The 19,032-nt window shown below is 46.5% G+C and overlaps 1 protein-coding gene across 1 annotated transcript in view; it reads right to left on the bottom strand.

The window, feature by feature from the left end:
- FERMT1 (FERM domain containing kindlin 1) overlaps window positions 1-19,032 on the bottom strand; it is a 134,068-nt gene that overhangs the window by 74,780 nt on the left and 40,256 nt on the right. The window contains exon 3 of the mRNA XM_069768820.1: window positions 18,427-18,660. Within this exon, the coding sequence (XP_069624921.1) occupies window positions 18,427-18,660 (234 nt within the window). The remainder of the gene's footprint in view (window positions 1-18,426; window positions 18,661-19,032) is intronic.

Raw genomic sequence — 19,032 nt, 5'->3', positions numbered from 1 at the left:
CAGTAGGCATGGCCAGGGACGTTACGTGTCCATCACGGCACACTGGGTAAATGTGGTGGATTCAGGGTCCACAGGGGACAGCAAGTTTGGGACAGTTCTGCCTAGCCCACGGTCTAGTAAACAGTTGTCTGTAGCCGTTCGCACCCCCTCCTCCTCCTCCTCCTCGTCCTCCTGCAGAAGCAAGAGCTCGTCCACAGACCGCAGTCGCACAAACACTCCATCCGCACCTGCCACTGTTGCACACCAGGTCTCCCATTATGGGGCAGCTACTGGCATACGTCAGCAGGCTGTATTGGCTATGAAGTGTTTGGGCGACAATAGACACACCGCGGAAGTTCTGTCCGAGTTCTTGCAGCAAGAAACGCAGTCGTGGCTGGGCACTGTAGATCTTGAGGCAGGCAAGGTAGTGAGTGATAACGGAAGGAATTTCATGGCTGCCATCTCCCTTTCCCAACTGAAACACATTCCTTGCCTGGCTCACACCTTAAACCTGGTGGTGCAGTGCTTCCTGAAAAGTTATCCGGGGTTATCCGACCTGCTCCTCAAAGTGCGTGGACTTTGCGCACATATCCGCCGTTCGCCTGTACACTCCAGCCGTATGCAGACCTATCAGCGTTCTTTGAACCTTCCCCAGCATCGCCTAATCATAGACGTTGCAACAAGGTGGAACTCAACACTGCACATGCTTCAGAGACTGTGCGAACAGAGGCGGGCTGTTATGTTTTTGTGGGAGGATACACATACACGGGCAGGCAGTAGGATGGCAGACATGGAGTTGTCAGGTGTGCAGTGGTCGAAGATTCAAGACATGTGTCAAGTCCTTCAGTGTTTTGAGGAATGCACACGGCTGGTTAGTGCAGACAACGCCATAATAAGCATGAGCATCCCCCTAATGCGTCTGCTGATGCAAAGTTTGACGCACATAAAGGATCAGGCGTCTGCACCAGAGGAAGAGGAAAGCCTTGATGACAGTCAGCGATTGTCTGGTCAGGGCAGTGTACATGACGAGGTACCGGGCGAAGAGGAGGTGGAGGATGAGGAGGATGATGGGGATGAGTATATTTTTAATGAGGAAGCTTTCCCGGGGGCACGGGAAATTGGTGGCGTGGCAAGGCCGGGTTCTGGTTTTTTGAGGGACACAAGTGACGTAGATTTGCCTGCAACTGCCCCTCAACCAAGCACAACCGCAGATTTGACAACGGGAACTTTGGCCCACATGGCGGATTATGCCTTGCGTATCCTCAAAAGGGACACACGCATTACAAAAATGATGAACGATGACGATTACTGGTTGGCCTGCCTCCTTGATCCTCGCTATAAAGGCAAATTGCAAAATATTATGCCACATGAGAACTTGGAACTAATATTAGCAACAAAACAATCAACTCTTGTTGACCGTTTGCTTCTGGCATTCCCTGCACACAGCGCCCGTGATCGTTCTCACACGAGCTCCAGGGGCCAGCAGACCAGAGGTGTTAGAGGGGCAGAAATCAGAAGTGGCGTTGGACAGAGGGGTTTTCTGACCAGGTTGTGGAGTGATTTTTCTATGACCGCAGACAGGACAGGTACTGCAGCATCAATTCAAAGTGACAGGAGACAACATTTGTCCAGTATGGTTACAAACTATTTTTCATCCCTTATCGACGTTCTCCCTCAACCGTCATTCCCATTTGATTACTGGGCATCCAAATTAGACACCTGGCCAGAATTGGCAGAATATGCATTGCAGGAGCTTGCTTGCCCGGCAGCTAGTGTCCTATCAGAAAGAGTATTCAGTGCTGCAGGTTCAATACTAACAGAAAAAAGGACTCGTCTGGCTACCCAAAATGTAGATGATCTAACCTTCATTAAAATGAACCACAACTGGATTTCAAAATCTTTTGCCCCACCCTGCCCGGCTGACACCTAGCTTTCCTATGAAAAGGTCTTGCCTGTGGACTATTCTGAATGACTTTTCCAATCTCGTAATTTTCTTCACCTGATTGTCCAGCATACGACATGTTTCCACCTCACGAAATGGCCAAACTCCCCACACGGGGCCGTGCTATCGCCACTTTGCGCTTGGACCCTTGAGAGTGCTGTTTGTCTGAAGAGGTGGGTGTGGCCGCTTTTGGTCGACGGCACTGCCACTGGGTCCCTCATAGTACAATAAAGTGTCTCTGGCGGTGGTGGTGCGCACCCAACGTCAGACACACCGTTGTAATATGAGGGGCCCTGTGCCTGTACCGCCGGCCACAAGACAGTTCCCCCCCCCAGCTCAAACAGTGCTCTACCACTAGCAAAATTATCTCTCACAGCTTCACCAATGTGTAGTCTAGCCGCTGACATCCTTCAATGCCTGGCACTGACAATACCATTGTTTGACATTTTTGTTATGTTAGGCCTTCGAAGCCTGTCTGCGGTCCCTTCTTTCTACAGCTACTACACTGACCAGGCCACTGCTGGCCGTGTTACCCTGGAACCAATTTAAAAGTGCCTACAGTCAGCCCAATTTTGTTATGTTAGGCCTTCGAAGACTGTCTGCCGTCACTCCTTCCACTAGACTTCCACTGACCATACACTGCTGCCCATGTACCCCTGGAACCAATTTAAAGTGCCTACAGCCAGCCCAATTTTGTTATGTTAGGCCTTCGAAGCCTGTCTGCGGTCACTCCTTCCACTAGACTTCCACTGACCAGACCACTGCTGCCCGTGTACCCCTGGAACCAATTTAAAAGTGCCTACAGCCAGCCCAAGTTTGTTATGTTAGGCCTTGGAAGCCTGTCTGCGGTCACTTCTTCCACTAGACTTCCACTGACCAGACCACTGCTGCCCGTGTACCCCTGGAACCAATTTAAAAGTGCCTACAGCCAGCCCAAGTTTGTTATGTTAGGCCTTGGAAGCCTGTCTGCGGTCACTCCTTCCACTAGACTTCCACTGACCAGACCACTGCTGCCCGTGTACCCCTGGAACCAATTTAAAAGTGCCTACAGCCAGCCCAAGTTTGTTATGTTAGGCCTTCTAAGCCTGTCTGCGGTCCATTCTTTCAACTACTACTACACTGACCAGGTCACTGCTGCCCGTGTACCCCTGGAACCAATTTAAAATTGCCTACAGCCAGCCCAATTTTTTTATTTTAGGCCTTCGATGCCTGTCTGCGGTCCATTCTTTCAACTACTACTACACTGACCAGGTCACTGCTGCCCATGTACCCCTGGAACCAATTTAAAATTGCCTACAGCCATGTGTTATTATTTTAGGCCTTCGATGCCTGTCTGCGGTCACTCCTTCCACTAGGCCTCCACTGACCACACCACTGCTGTCCGTGTACCCCTGGAACCAATTTAAAATTGCCTACAGCCATGTGTTATTATTTTAGGCATTCGATGCCTGTCTGCGGTCCATTTTTTCAACTACTACTACACTGACCAGGTCACTGCTGCCCGTGTACCCCTGGAACCAATTTAAAATTGCCTACAGCCATGTGTTATTATTTTAGGCCTTCGATGCCTGTCTGCGGTCCATTCTTTCAACTACTACTACACTGACCAGGTCACTGCTGCCCGTGTACCCCTGGAACCAATTTAAAATTGCCTACAGCCATGTGTTATTATTTTAGGCCTTCGATGCCTGTCTGCGGTCACTCCTTCCACTAGGCCTCCACTGACCACACCACTGCTGTCCGTGTACCCCTGGAACCAATTTAAAATTGCCTACAGCCAGCCCAATTTTTTTATTTTAGGCCTTCGATGCCTGTCTGCGGTCCATTCTTTCAACTACTACTACACTGACCAGGTCACTGCTGCCCGTGTACCCCTGGAACCAATTTAAAATTGCCTACAGCCATGTGTTATTATTTTAGGCATTCGATGCCTGTCTGCGGTCCATTTTTTCAACTACTACTACACTGACCAGGTCACTGCTGCCCGTGTACCCCTGGAACCAATTTAAAATTGCCTACAGCCATGTGTTATTATTTTAGGCCTTCGATGCCTGTCTGCGGTCACTCCTTCCACTAGGCCTCCACTGACCACACCACTGCTGCCCGTGTACCCCTGGAACCAATTTAAAATTGCCTACAGCCAGCCCAATTTTTTTATTTTAGGCCTTCGATGCCTGTCTGCGGTCCATTCTTTCAACTACTACTACACTGACCAGGTCACTGCTGCCCGTGTACCCCTGGAACCAATTTAAAATTGCCTACAGCCATGTGTTATTATTTTAGGCCTTCGATGCCTGTCTGCGGTCACTCCTTCCACTAGGCCTCCACTGACCACACCACTGCTGTCCGTGTACCCCTGGAACCAATTTAAAATTGCCTACAGCCATGTGTTATTATTTTAGGCCTTCGATGCCTGTCTGCGGTCCATTCTTTCAACTACTACTACACTGACCAGGTCACTGCTGCCCGTGTACCCCTGGAACCAATTTAAAATTGCCTACAGCCATGTGTTATTATTTTAGGCCTTCGATGCCTGTCTGCGGTCACTCCTTCCACTAGGCCTCCACTGACCACACCACTGCTGTCCGTGTACCCCTGGAACCAATTTAAAATTGCCTACAGCCAGCCCAATTTTTTTATTTTAGGCCTTCGATGCCTGTCTGCGGTCCATTCTTTCAACTACTACTACACTGACCAGGTCACTGCTGTCCGTGTACCCCTGTAACCAATTTAAAATTGCCTACAGCCATGTGTTATTATTTTAGGCATTCGATGCCTGTCTGCGGTCCATTTTTTCAACTACTACTACACTGACCAGGTCACTGCTGCCCGTGTACCCCTGGAACCAATTTAAAATTGCCTACAGCCATGTGTTATTATTTTAGGCCTTCGATGCCTGTCTGCGGTCACTCCTTCCACTAGGCCTCCACTGACCACACCACTGCTGCCCGTGTACCCCTGGAACCAATTTAAAATTGCCTACAGCCAGCCCAATTTTTTTATTTTAGGCCTTCGATGCCTGTCTGTGGTCCATTCTTTCAACTACTACTACACTGACCACACCACTGCTGTCCGTGTACCCCTGGAACCAATTTAAAATTGCCTACAGCCATGTGTTATTATTTTAGGCATTCGATGCCTGTCTGCGGTCCATTTTTTCAACTACTACTACACTGACCAGGTCACTGCTGCCCGTGTACCCCTGGAACCAATTTAAAATTGCCTACAGCCATGTGTTATTATTTTAGGCCTTCGATGCCTGTCTGCGGTCCATTCTTTCAACTACTACTACACTGACCAGGGCACTGCTGGCCGTGTACCCCTGGAACCAACATCAGAAAATATAAAAATAAGTATTTTGCTTATAAAAAAGAAAATACTGGTGAGATATCAAATGCAGACATTTTAACATTAAAAACAAACACACAACTAAAATCTGGTACAGTACTAAAAATGGCCACCAGCTACAATTACTTTCTCCTGCAAGTAGTTAACTGAAAGTTTTTTTAAATTGAAAACACACATATGGCATCCACCGAGTGTTGTCCTGTCGCGTCTTCTTTATATTATTGCCGAGAAGATGCAAAATAATGAAAATAATAAAATCATTAATTACCAAAATAATAGAGAAAGTCAACACCACATTGCAAATAAACATTCATTCCAAATAAAGAAGCAGGGCGCGTCCGAGGGTGAGTATATACCTAATAAGAATATAATCACCCTCGGACGCGCAATGCTTATTTCCAACAGCCTTCCTTCCTAAGAATCAGCCCTTCCGTCGTGTAGAGAGACGTTGTGTTACACTCCAAGGTGTTCCCCAGGTTGCCTTTCCTGAGCTTCGATCTTCCGGCTCTCGTTTAGTAGTTCTTGGAAACTACTCTGCATTAGGCCTTCAAATTGGGTATGGGGTGTAGAGAGATGGTGTGTTCCACTCCAAGGTGTTCCCCAGGTTGCCTTTCCTGAGCTTCGATCTTCCGGCTCTCGTTTAGTAGTTGTTGGAAACTACGCTGCATTAGGCCTTCAAATTGGGTATGGGGTGTAGCGAGAGGGTGTGTTACACTCCAAGGTGTTCCCCAGGTTGCCTTTCCTGAGCTTCGATCTTCCGGCTCTCGTTTAGTAGTTCTTGGAAACTACACTGCATTAGGCCTTCAAATTGGGTATGGGGTGTAGAGAGAGGGTGTGTTACACTCCAAGGTGTTCCCCAGGTTGCCTTTCCTGAGCTTCGATATTCCGGCTCTCGTTTAGTAGTTGTCGGAAACTACGCTGCATTAGGCCTACAAATTGGGTATGGGGTGTAGAGAGAGGGTGTGTTACACTCCAAGGTGTTCCCCAGGTTGCCTTTCCTGAGCTTCGATATTCCGGCTCTCGTTTAGTAGTTGTCGGAAACTACGCTGCATTAGGCCTACAAATTGGGTATGGGGTGTAGAGAGAGGGTGTGTTACACTCCAAGGTGTTCCCCAGGTTGCCTTTCCTGAGCTTCGATCTTCATGCTCTCGTTTAGTAGTTGTCGGAAACTACGCTGCATTAGGCCTACAAATTGGGTATGGGGTGTAGAGAGAGGGTTTGTTACACTCCAAGGTGTTCCCCAGGTTGCCTTTCCTGAGCTTCGATCTTCCGGCTCTCGTTTAGTAGTTGTTGGAAACTACGCTGCATTAGGCCTTCAAATTGGGTATGGGGTGTAGCGAGAGGGTGTGTTACACTCCAAGGTGTTCCCCAGGTTGCCTTTCCTGAGCTTCGATCTTCCGGCTCTCGTTTAGTAGTTCTTGGAAACTACACTGCATTAGACCTTCAAATTGGGTATGGGGTGTAGAGAGAGGGTGTGTTACACTCTAAGGTGTTCCCCAGGTTTCCTTGCCATTGCTTCGGTCTTCCGACTCTCGTTTAGTAGTTGTAGAAAAGTACACTGCATTAGGCCATACAAAATGGGTATGGGGTGGAGAGAGATGGTGTGTTACACTCCAAGGTGTTCCCCAGGTTGCCTTTCCTGAGCTTCTATCTTCAGGCTCTCATTAAATTGTGGTTAAATGGAACAACTGCATTTGGCGTACTAGTTGGTTTGGGGCCTACTATCGGTGTCTGCCACTCCTTGCTGTTCTCCTCCACTGAACAAAGCTGTGCCGCCTGTTTACTACGGTTGCCAATTTTGAACTGCATTTCGACTACTTACTGATTTGGCCCTACTCTCTGTGTCAGCCTCTCATTCCAGTTGTCCTCCACTGCAATGCCCCCTGGTTATTCCTGTGTTACCAATTTTGAACTGCATTTAGCCCACTTTCTTCTTTGGGCCTATATCTGTGTTTCCACTTCATCGTGCCCATTGCCCAGCCAGTGATAGATGAGTCTGCTGGTACATTGACCCATAACGCAACATTCCCCGTGCACGCTACACAACAACATTGTGACCCTGCTGAAAGTCAGGTTGCTCTTCCCGCATACCATACCACCTTACACGGGGACAAAGAGGAAGGTGCAGATGAAAGTGCAGGTTCCTTCATCAGGTGGGGGGAGGAATACTAGTTGGCGACGTCACTGGCACAGGGCCTCTCATAGTACGCAAAAGTGTTGCTGCCGGTGGGAGGCGCCCCCGCCGTGCAAACACACCGCTGTACTTTGAGGGGCCCTGTGCCAGTGCCAATGCCAACGAGTGGGCCCCCCCTGCTTGCTCAGGTTCACAGCACTTGCAAAGTTGAAATACTTACTTCTCCCTGCTCCACTGCCGTGACGTGGTCCAGATTTCCTGGGCCCACTAATTACTTGAACCAGCCCTACCCCCCACAACTTTAGCCAAATGACCCCCAATTTCAAATGCCTTCCAATTATTATAAGGTAAATTACGCTTGACAAGCTTCATTAAGAAGAATGGATGGTTTTGACATTAAAATGGCCACTCTAGGTGTTTTCCTGGCCCCCACTCACTGCCGACTATGCTGCCCCATTGACTTGCATTGGGTTTCGTGTTTCGGTCGATCCCGACTTTACGTCATAATCGGCCGATTTCACTCGACCCGACTTTGGACATAGTCGGGTTTCGCAAAACCCGGCTCGACTCTAAAAAGGTCAAGGTCGCTCAACTCTAACTGACATCTTTTGAGAAACGGGAAGATCAGAAATAAAATCCATAGAGATATGTGTCCAAGGCCTCTTCGGGACCGGCAAGGGCAAAAGCAACCCACTGGCACGAGAGCAGCAGGGCTTAGCCCGAGCACAAATCCCACAGGACTGCACAAAAACACGCACATCCCGCGACAGAGACGGCCACCAAAAGGATCTAGCCACCAACTCTCTGGTACCAAAGATTCCAGGATGACCAGCCAACACCGAACAATGAACCTCAGAGATAACTTTATTGGTCCACCTATCAGGGACAAACAGTCTCTCCGCTGGACAACGATCAGGTTTATTAGCCTGAAATTTTTGCAGCACCCGCCGCAAATCAGGGGAGATGGCAGACACAATTACTCCTTCCTTGAGGATACCCGCCGGCTCAGACAAACCCGGAGAGTCGGGCACAAAACTCCTAGACAGAGCATCCGCCTTCACATTTTTAGAGCCCAGAAGGTACGAAATCACAAAGTCAAAACGGGCAAAAAACAGCGACCAACGAGCCTGTCTAGGATTCAACCGCTTAGCAGACTCAAGATAAGTCAAGTTCTTATGATCAGTCAATACCACCACGCGATGCTTAGCTCCTTCAAGCCAATGACGCCACTCCTCGAATGCCCACTTCATGGCCAGCAACTCTCGGTTGCCCACATCATAATTTCGCTCAGCAGGCGAAAACTTCCTGGAAAAAAAAGCGCATGGTTTAATCACTGAGCAATCAGAACCTCTCTGCGACAAAACAGCCCGTGCTCCAATCTCAGAAGCATCAACCTCTACCTGGAACGGAAGAGAAACATCTGGTTGACACAACACAGGGGCAGAAGAAAAACGACGCTTCAAGTCTTGAAAAGCTTCCACAGCAGCAGAAGACCAATTGACCAAATCAGCACCCTTCTTGGTCAAATCGGTCAATGGTTTGGCAATACTAGAAAAATTGCAGATGAAGCGACGATAAAAATTAGCAAAGCCCAGGAACTTTTGCAGACTTTTCAGAGATGTCGGCTGAGTCCAATCATGGATGGCTTGGACCTTAACAGGATCCATCTCGATAGTAGAAGGGGAAAAGATGAACCCCAAAAATGAAACCTTCTGCACACCAAAGAGACACTTTGATCCCTTCACAAACAAAGAATTAGCACGCAGGACCTGAAAAACTGTTCTGACCTGCTTCACATGAGACTCCCAATCATCCGAGAAGATCAAAATGTCATCCAAGTACACAATCAGGAATTTATCCAGGTACTCTCGGAAGATGTCATGCATAAAGGACTGAAACACTGATGGAGCATTGGCAAGTCCGAATGGCATCACTAGATACTCAAAATGACCCTCGGGCGTATTAAATGCAGTTTTCCATTCATCTCCTCGCCTGATTCGCACCAGATTATACGCACCACGAAGATCTATCTTGGTGAACCAACTAGCCCCCTTAATCCGAGCAAACAAATCAGATAACAATGGCAAGGGGTACTGAAATTTAACCGTGATCTTATTTAGAAGGCGGTAATCTATACAAGGTCTCAGCGAACCATCCTTCTTGGCTACAAAAAAGAACCCTGCTCCTAATGGTGACGATGACGGGCGAATATGCCCCTTCTACAGGGATTCCTTCACATAACTGCGCATAGCGGCGTGCTCAGGCACGGATAAATTAAACAGTTGACCTTTTGGGAATTTACTACCAGGAATCAAATTGATAGCACAATCACAATCCCTATGCGGAGGTAGGGCATTGGACTTGGGCTCATCAAATACATCCCGGTAATCAGACAAGAACTCTGGAACCTCAGAAGGGGTGGATGACGAAATTGACAGAAATGGAACATCACCATGTACCCCCTGACAACCCCAGCTGGACACCGACATGGATTTCCAATCTAATACTGGATTATGGGCTTGTAGCCATGGCAACCCCAACACGACCACATCATGCAGATTATGCAACACCAGAAAGCGAATAACCTCCTGATGTGCAGGAGCCATGCACATGGTCAGCTGGGTCCAGTATTGAGGCTTATTCTTGGCCAAAGGCGTGGCATCAATTCCTCTCAATGGAATAGGACACTGCAAGGGCTCTAAGAGAAACCCACAACGCTTAGCATACTCCAAGTCCATCAAATTCAGGGCAGCGCCTGAATCCACAAATGCCATGACAGAATACGATGACAAAGAGCAGATCAAGGTAACGGACAGAAGAAATTTTGACTGTACCGTACCAATGGTGGCAGACCTAGCGAACCGCTTAGTGCGCTTAGGACAATCAGAGATAGCATGAGTGGAATCACCACAGTAGAAACACAGCCCATTCAGACGTCTGTGTTCTTGCCGTTTAACTCTGGTCAAAGTCCTATCGCACTGCATAGGCTCAGGTTTAAGCTCAGGTAATACCGCCAAATGGTGCACAGATTTACGCTCACGCAAGCGTCGACCGATCTGAATGGCCAAAGACATAGACTCATTCAAACCAGCAGGCATAGGAAATCCCACCATGACATCCTTAAGGGCTTCAGAGAGACCCTTTCTGAACATAGCTGCCAGCGCAGATTCATTCCATTGAGTGAGCACGGACCACTTTCTAAATTTCTGACAATATACCTCTATCTCATCCTGACCCTGACAAAGAGCCAGCAAATTTTTCTCTGCCTGATCCACTGAATTAGGTTCATCGTACAGCAATCCGAGCGCCAGGAAAAACGCATCGATATTACTCAATGCAGGATCTCCTGGCGCAAGAGAAAATGCCCAGTCCTGAGGGTCGCCGCGCAAAAAAGAAATGACAATCAAAACCTGTTGAACTGGATCACCAGAGGAGCGAGGTTTCAAGGCCAGAAATAATTTACAATTATTTTTGAAACTCAGAAACTTAGTTCTATCTCCAAAAAACAAATCAGGAATAGGAATTCTTGGTTCCAACATAGCTTTCTGATCAATAGTGTCTTGAATCTTTTGTACTCTTGCCGAGAGCTGATCCACAAATGAAGACAGACTTCTAATGTCCATCGCTACACCTGTGTACTGAACCACCCAAATGTCTAGGGGAAAAAAAAGGCAAAACACAGTGCAAAGAAAAAAAAATGGTCTCAGAACTTCTTTTTTCCCTCTATTGAGAATCATTAGTACTTTTGGCTTCCTGTACTGTTATGAAAGGCAATTCAGTACTACAATGGACATAGCGGTCAGAGCACATACAGTGATCTGACAATAACCCAAAATCATAGAACGAGCTCTGAGACGTGGGAACTTTGCAGGCCGCAATCCCTAATCCTCTCCAAACAACACTAGAGGCAGCCGTGGATTGCGCCTAACTCTGCCTATGCAACTCGGCACAGCCTGAGAAACTAACTAGCCTGAAGATAGAAAATAAGCCTACCATGCCTCAGAGAAATACCCCAAAGGAAAAGGCAGCCCCCTACATATAATGACTGTGAGTTAAGATGAAAAGACAAACGTAGAGATGAAATAGATTCAGCAAAGTGAGGCCCGACTTTCTTAACCCCTTCCCGACCTTTGACGCATACGCTGCGTCATGAAAGTCGGTGCCATTCCGACCCATGACGCAGCATATGCGTCATGGAAAGATCGCGTCCCTGCAGATCGGGTGAAAGGGTTAACTCCCATTTCACCCGATCTGCAGGGACAGGGGGAGTGGTAGTTTAGCCCAGGGGGGGTGGCTTCACCCCCTCGTGGCTACGATCGCTCTGATTGGCTGTTGAAAGTGAAACTGCCAATCAGAGCGATTTGTAATATTTCACCTAAAAAAATGGTGAAATATTACAATCCAGCCATGGCCGATGCTGCAATATCATCGGCCATGGCTGGACACACTAATGTGCACCCACTCCACTCCTCCGATTGCCCCCCCAGCCCCCCGATCTGCGGTCTGCTCCCCTCGGTCCTGTGCTCCGCTCCCATGTCCTCCTGCCCGCTCCCCCCGTGCTCCAATCACACCCCCCGTGATCCAATCAAACCCCCCCGCACTCCGATCCCCCCCCGCACAGCGATCCCCCCCCGCACAGCGATCCCCCCCCGCACAGCGATTCCCCCCCCCCGTGCTCCGATCCACCCGCCCGCACAGCGATCCCCCACTCCGTGCTCCAATCCACCCCCCCGTGTTCCGGTCCACCCCCCCCGTGCTCCGACGCCCCCCCCGTGCCCTGATCTCCCCCCCCCTTATACTTACCTGGCCTCCCGGGGACCGTCTGTCTTCTTTCCTGGGCGCCGCCATCTTCCAAAATGGCGGGCGCATGTGCAGTGCGCCCGCCGAATCTGCCGGCCGGCAGATTCGTTCCAGAGTGAATTTTGATCACTGAGATAGGTTATATCTCAGTGATCAAAATAAAAAAAAAAAAGTAACTGACCCCCCCCCCCCCTTTGTCACCCCCATAGGTAGGGACAATAAAAAAAATATATATATATTTTTTTTCCACTAAGGTTGGGGTAAGAACTAGGGTTAGGGTTAGGGTTAGGGGTAGGGTTAGGGGTAGGGTTAGGGGTAGGGTTAGGGTTAGGGGTAGGGTTAGGGGTAGGGTTAGGGTTTCGGTATGTGCACACGTATTCTGTTCCTCTGCGGATTTTTCCGCTGCGGATTTGATAAATCCGCAGTGCTAAACCGCTACGGATTTATGGCGGATTTACCATGTTTTTTCTGCGCATTTCAATGCGGTTTTACAACAGCGATTTTCTATTTGAGCAGTTGTAAAACCGCTGCGGAATCCGCAGAAAGAAATGACATGCTGCGGAATGTAAACCGCTGTGTTTCCGTGCAGTTTTTCCGCAGCATGTGTACAGCGATTTTTGTTTCCCATAGGTTTGCATTGAACTGTAAACTCATGGGAAACTGCTGCGGATCCGCAGCGTTTTCCGCAGCGTGTGCACATACCTTTAGAATTAGGCTATGTGCACACGGTGCGGATTGGCCGCTGCGGATCCGCAGCAGTGTTCCATCAGGTTTACAGTACCATGTAAACATATGGAAAGCCAAATCCGCTGTGCCCATGGTGCGGAAAATACCGCGCGGAAACGCTGCGTTGTATTTTCCGCAGCATGTCAATTCTTTGTGCGGATTCCGCAGCGTTTTACACCTGTTCCTCAATAGGAATCCGCAGGTGAAATCCGGACAAAAAACACTGGAAATCCGCGGTAAATCCGCAGGTAAAACGCAGTGCCTTTTACCCGCGGATTTTTCAAAAATGGTGCTGAAAAATCTCATACGAATCCGCAACGTTGGCACATAGCCTTAGGGCTAGGGTTGGGTTGGAATTAGGGTTGTGGTTAGGGTTAGGGGTGTGTTGGGGTTACGGGTGTGTTGGGGTTAGGGTTGTGATTAGGGTTATGGCTACAGTTGGGATAAGGTTTAGGGGTGTGTTGGAGTTAGAATTGAGGGGTTTCCACTGTTTAGGCACATCAGGGGGTCTCCAAACGCAACATGGCGCCACCATTAATTCCAGCCAATCTTGTATTCAAAAAGTCAAATGGTGCTCCCTCACTTCCGAGCCACGACGTGCACCCAAACAGTGGTTTACCCCCACATATGGGGTACCAGCATACTCAGGACAAACTGCGCAACAATTACTGGGGTCCAATTTCTCCTGTTACCCTTGTGAAAATAAAGAAATGCTTGCTAAAACATCATTTTTGAGGAAAGAAAAATGATTTTTTATTTTCACGGCTCTGCGTTGTAAACGTCTGTGAAGCACTTGGGGGTTCAAAGTGCTCACCACATATCTAGATAAGTTCCTTGGGGGGTCTAGTTTCTAAAATGGGGTCACTTGTGGGGGGTTTCTACTGTTTAGGCACACCAGGGGCTCTGCAAACGCAATGTGACGCCCGCAGACCATTCCATCAAAGTCTGCATTTCAAAAGTCACTACATCCCTTCTGAGCCCCGACGTGTGCCCAAACAGTGGTTTACCCCCACACATGGGGTATCAGCGTACTCAGGAGAAACTGGACAACAACTTTTGGGGTCCAATTTCTCCTGTAACCCTTGGTAAAATAAAAAATTCTGGGCTAAATAATTATTTTTGAGGAAAGAAAACGTATTTATTATTTTCACGGCTCTGCATTATAAACTTCTATGAAGCACTTGGGGGTTCAAAGTGCTCACCACACATCTAGATAAGTTCCTTTCGGGGTCTAGTTTCCAAAATGGGGTCACTTGTGGGGGGTTTCTACTGTTTAGGCACATCAGGGGCTCTGCAAATGCAACGTGACGCCCGCAGAGCATTCCATCAAAGTCTGCATTTCAAAACGTTACTACTTCAATTCCGAGCCCCGGCATGTGCCCAAACAGTAGTTTACCCCCACATATGGGGTATCACCGTACTCAGGAGAAACTGGACAACAAATATTGGGGTCAAATTTTTCCTGTTACCCTTGGGAAAATTAAAAAATTCTGGGCTAAATTATTATTTTTGAGGAAAGAAAACGTATTTATTATTTTCACGGCTCTGCATTATAAACTTCTATGAAGCACTTGGGGGTTCAAAGTGCTCACCACACATCTAGATAAGTTCCTTTCGGGGTCTAGTTTCCAAAATGGGGTCACTTGTGGGGGGTTTCTACTGTTAAGCCACATCAGGGGCTCTGCAAACGCAACGTGACGCCCACAGAGCATTCCATCAAAGTCTGCATTTCAAAATGTCACTACTTCACTTCCGAGCCCCGGCATGTGCCCAAACAGTGGTTTACCCCCACATATGGGGTATCAGCGTACTCAGGAGAAACTGGACAACAACTTTTGGGGTCAAATTTCTGCTGTTACCCTTTGTAAAATAAAAAATTGCAGGCTAAAAGATCATTTTTGAGAAAATAATTTTTTTTTTTTTTTCATGGCTCTGCGTTATAAACTTCTGTGAAGCACTTGGGGGTTCAAAGTCCTCACCACACATCTAGATTAGTTCCTTTGGGGGTCTAGTTTCCAAAATGGGGTCATTTCTGGGGATCTCCAATGTTTAGGCACACAGGGGCTCTCCAAACGTGACATGGTGTCCGCTAATGATTGGAGCTAATTTTCCATTTAAAAAGCCAAATGGCGTGCCATCCCTTCCGAGCCCTGCCGTGCGCCCAAACAGTGGTTTACCCCCACATATGGGGTATCAGCGTACTCAGGACAAACTGGACAACAATATTTGGGGTCCAATTTCTCCTATTATCCTTGGCAAAATAGGAAATTCCAGGCTAAAAAATCATTTTTGAGGAAAGAAAAATTATTTTTTATTTTCATGGCTCTGCGTTATAAACTTCTGTGAAGCACCTGGGGGTTTAAAGTGCTCAATATGCATCTAGATAAGTTCCTTGGGGGGTCTAGTTTCCAAAATGGGGTCACTTGTGGGGGAGCTCCAATGCATAGGCACACAGGGGCTCTCCAAACGCGACATGGTGTCCGCTAACAATTGGAGCTAATTTTCCATTCAAAAAGTCAAATGGCGCGCCTTCCCTTCCGAGCCCTGCCGTGTGCCCAAACAGTGGTTTACCCCCACATATGAGGTATCGGCGTACTCGGGAGAAATTGCCCAATAAATTTTATGATCCATTTTATCCTACTGCCCATGTGAAAATGAAAAAATTGAGGCGAAAAGAATTTTTTTGTGAAAAAAAAGTACTTTTTCCTTTTTACAGATCAATTTGTGAAGCACCTGAGGGTTTAAAGGGCTCACTAGGCATCTAAATAAGTTCCTTGGGGGGTCTAGTTTCCAAAATGGGGTCACTTGTGGGGGAGCGCCAATGTTTAGGCACACAGGAGCTCTCCAAACGCGACATGGTGTCCGCTAACGATGGAAATAATTTTTCATTCAAAAAGTCAAATGGCGCTCCTTCCCTTCCGAGCCTTACCATGTGCCCAAACAGTGGTTTACCCCCACATGTGAGGTATTGGTGTACTCAGGAGAAATTGCCCAACACATTTTAGGATACATTTTATCCTGTTGCCCATGTGAAAATGAAAAAATTGAGGCTAAAAGAATTTTTTTGTGAAAAAAAAGTACTTTTTCATTTTTACGGATCAATTTGTGAAGCACCTGGGGGTTCAAAGTGCTCACTATGCATCTAGATAAGTTCCTTGGGGCGTCTAGTTTCCAAAATGGGGTCACTTGTGGGGGAGCTCCAATTTTTAGGCACACGGGGGCTCTCCAAACGTGACATGGTGTCCGCTAAAGAGTGGAGCCAATTTTTGATTCAAAAAGTCAAATGGCGCTCCTTCCCTTCCAAGCCCTGCCGTGCGCCCAAACAGTGGTTTACCCCCACATATGAGGTATCAGCGTACTCAGGACAAATTGCACAACAACTTTCGTGGTTCAGTTTCTCCTTTTACCATTGGGAAAATAAAAAAATTGTTGCTAAAAGATAATTTTTGTGACTAAAAAGTTAAATGTTCATTTTTTCCTTCCATGTTGCTTCTGCTGCTGTGAAGCACCTGAAGGGTTAATAAACTTCTTGAATGTGGTTTTGAGTACCTTGAAGGGTGCAGTTTTTAGAATGGTGTCACTTTTGGGTATTTTCAGCCATATAGACCCCTCAAACTGACTTCAAATGTGAGGTGGTCCCTAAAAAAAATGGTTTTGTAAATTTCGTTGTAAAAATGACAAATCGCTGGTCAAATTTTAACTCTTATAACTTCCTAACAAAAAAAAATTTTGTTTCCAAAATTGTGCTGATGTAAAGTAAACATGTGGGAAATGTTATTTATTAACTATTTTGTGTCACATATCTCTCTGGTTTAACAGAATAAAAATTCAAAATGTGAAAATTGCGAAATTTTCAAAATTTTTGCCAAATTTCCGTTTTTATCACAATTAAACGCAGAATTTATTGACCTAAATTTACCACTAACATGAAGCCCAATATGTCACGAAAAAACAATCTCAGAACCGCTAGGATCCGTTGAAGCGTTCCTGAGTTATTACCTCATAAAGGGACACTGGTCAGAATTGCAAAAAACGGCAAGGTCTTTAAGGTCAAAATAGGCTGGGTCATGAAGGGGTTAACAGATCGAGGATAGAAAAGGTAACTTTGCGGTCTACACAAAACCCTAAAGAAAACCACGCAAAGGGGGCAAAAAGACCCTCCGTGCCATTAGTTCGGTACACCCTTTGCGTCCCAGAGCTTCCAGCAACAAATTAGACAAGCTGGACAGAAAAAATAGCAAACAAATAGCAAAGAAGAACTTAGCTATGCAGAGCAGCAGGCCACAGGAATGATCCAGGGAAAAGCAAGTCCAACACTGGAACATTGACAGGAAGCCAGGATCAAAGCATTAGGTGGAGTTAAGTAGAGAAGCACCTAACGACCTCACCAGATCACCTGAGGGAGGAAACTCAGAGGCCGCAGTACCACTTCCCTCCACCAACAGAAGCTCACAGAGAGAATCAGCCGAAGTACCACTTGTGACCACAGGAGGGAGCTCTGCCACAGAATTCACAACAATTGTATAACCGTATGCAGTAAACCCTTGTGCTCCCTCTAGTGGTGGTTGTGGCCAGAATGTTATAATTTAAAGGGAACCTGTCAGTATAATGCATAAAATCAGCCAAAAATGTATATGTACTGTATATGACCAAACTAGCTTTTTTTTCTAGTCCTTAAATGACCACAAGCAAGCAGTCTCTACAGAAAGAATGTTTAATCATTATCACAGATGGCAATTCTTTACTGAGCAATCAGTGACACTATCGCTTTTTTTACTGTATGAGCAATGAGATTATGGAGGTCTGTGCTACAACATGTTGTGATAATTGATTCACTAAAAACTAAAAAAAACAGATTAATGGTATTGAACTAGGGAGTGTCAAAACATAAAATATTATAATACTACAGATGAAGCCAATTCTGCCAATCTCTACAATATACACACAAATGAATGTTATAAGTATGTGGTTATAACTTTTAACACTATTACTCAGAAATGTAGAGTCAATATACCCCAAGTACTAAACAAGCACAAGAAGGGTCTGGATGTTTCTCTTGAAAAATATAATATTACAGGTTATGGGTGCTCCATTGTGTGATGGGATGTTGATCCAGGGTCCAGGGAACTAGTCTGATTGCCATATGTGGAGTTGGGAAGGAATTCTTCCCCTAAGATTGGGCAATTAGCATCTGCCTCATGGTTTTTTTTCCCTCTGGATAAACATGCTAGGTCATAGCTTGAACTCTATAAATTTGTGTCTACTTTCAACCTTAAAACTGTGATAGGTGTTTGGTAGTAGGTGAAGTCCTCCTTTGTGTCCAATGAAGCTATGGCACAGTGGTCATCGAATGCTGCATTTGTCAGTAATTTTTGCGTACAGTAGAATTCGATGTGAATTTTACAAGTTCATAAGAATTTAGCCTCTACGTCCACATATAATTAGAATATCATTTATATAAAGCGAATCTGAACAAAATACATGTATTAATACTTACTTAGTGTTCTACAGACTTCTGTGACTGCTTTGAAGACCAGAGATGAGAAGCTAACTTTAAGTCTGACAGTTTTCATATTTGGCAGTCGGAGACGAAGAACCTTGTGCTGAGGGGTGAAAAAAAGCTTTGCATTGGCTTGTACTCCACATTTATCCAGAGTCCAGTGAGTCTTTAGCAGCCAGCAGTTTTTCTGTTCCCACCATAGTGCATAGTCTGACCAGTCCCTGGCCACACCTAGACACACACATAAAAAGAAAGTTTATTTGAGTAAAGACAGAAACTATAAAATACAAGAGATGCTGATATATATATATATATATATATATATATATACATATATACACACACACACACACACATTTTTTCATATAATTACGTCTTCAATGCTTTAGGTCACTGTGTTTGAAACTTACCATTAACGAACGCCAACAACCCTTTGACTTGATTTTTGTCACTTGGTCAGCATACAGATAGTGAACATACTAGATTTCTAATGGGTTTGATGTTACACTATGGAGCGTTATCGCTGACGACCGGTCAGTCAGGCGCTGGTGGCGCAGGACCGGAACGGTTCTGGGAATAGCTGAAGATGGCGGATGGTGAGTA

Source organism: Ranitomeya imitator, chromosome 5 (genome assembly GCF_032444005.1).
Source record: "Ranitomeya imitator isolate aRanImi1 chromosome 5, aRanImi1.pri, whole genome shotgun sequence".
In the NCBI taxonomy this organism is placed as follows: Eukaryota; Metazoa; Chordata; class Amphibia; order Anura; family Dendrobatidae; genus Ranitomeya; species Ranitomeya imitator.
The sequence above is the reverse complement of the archived record's forward strand: the minus strand, read 5'-3'. Positions and strand labels throughout refer to the sequence as shown.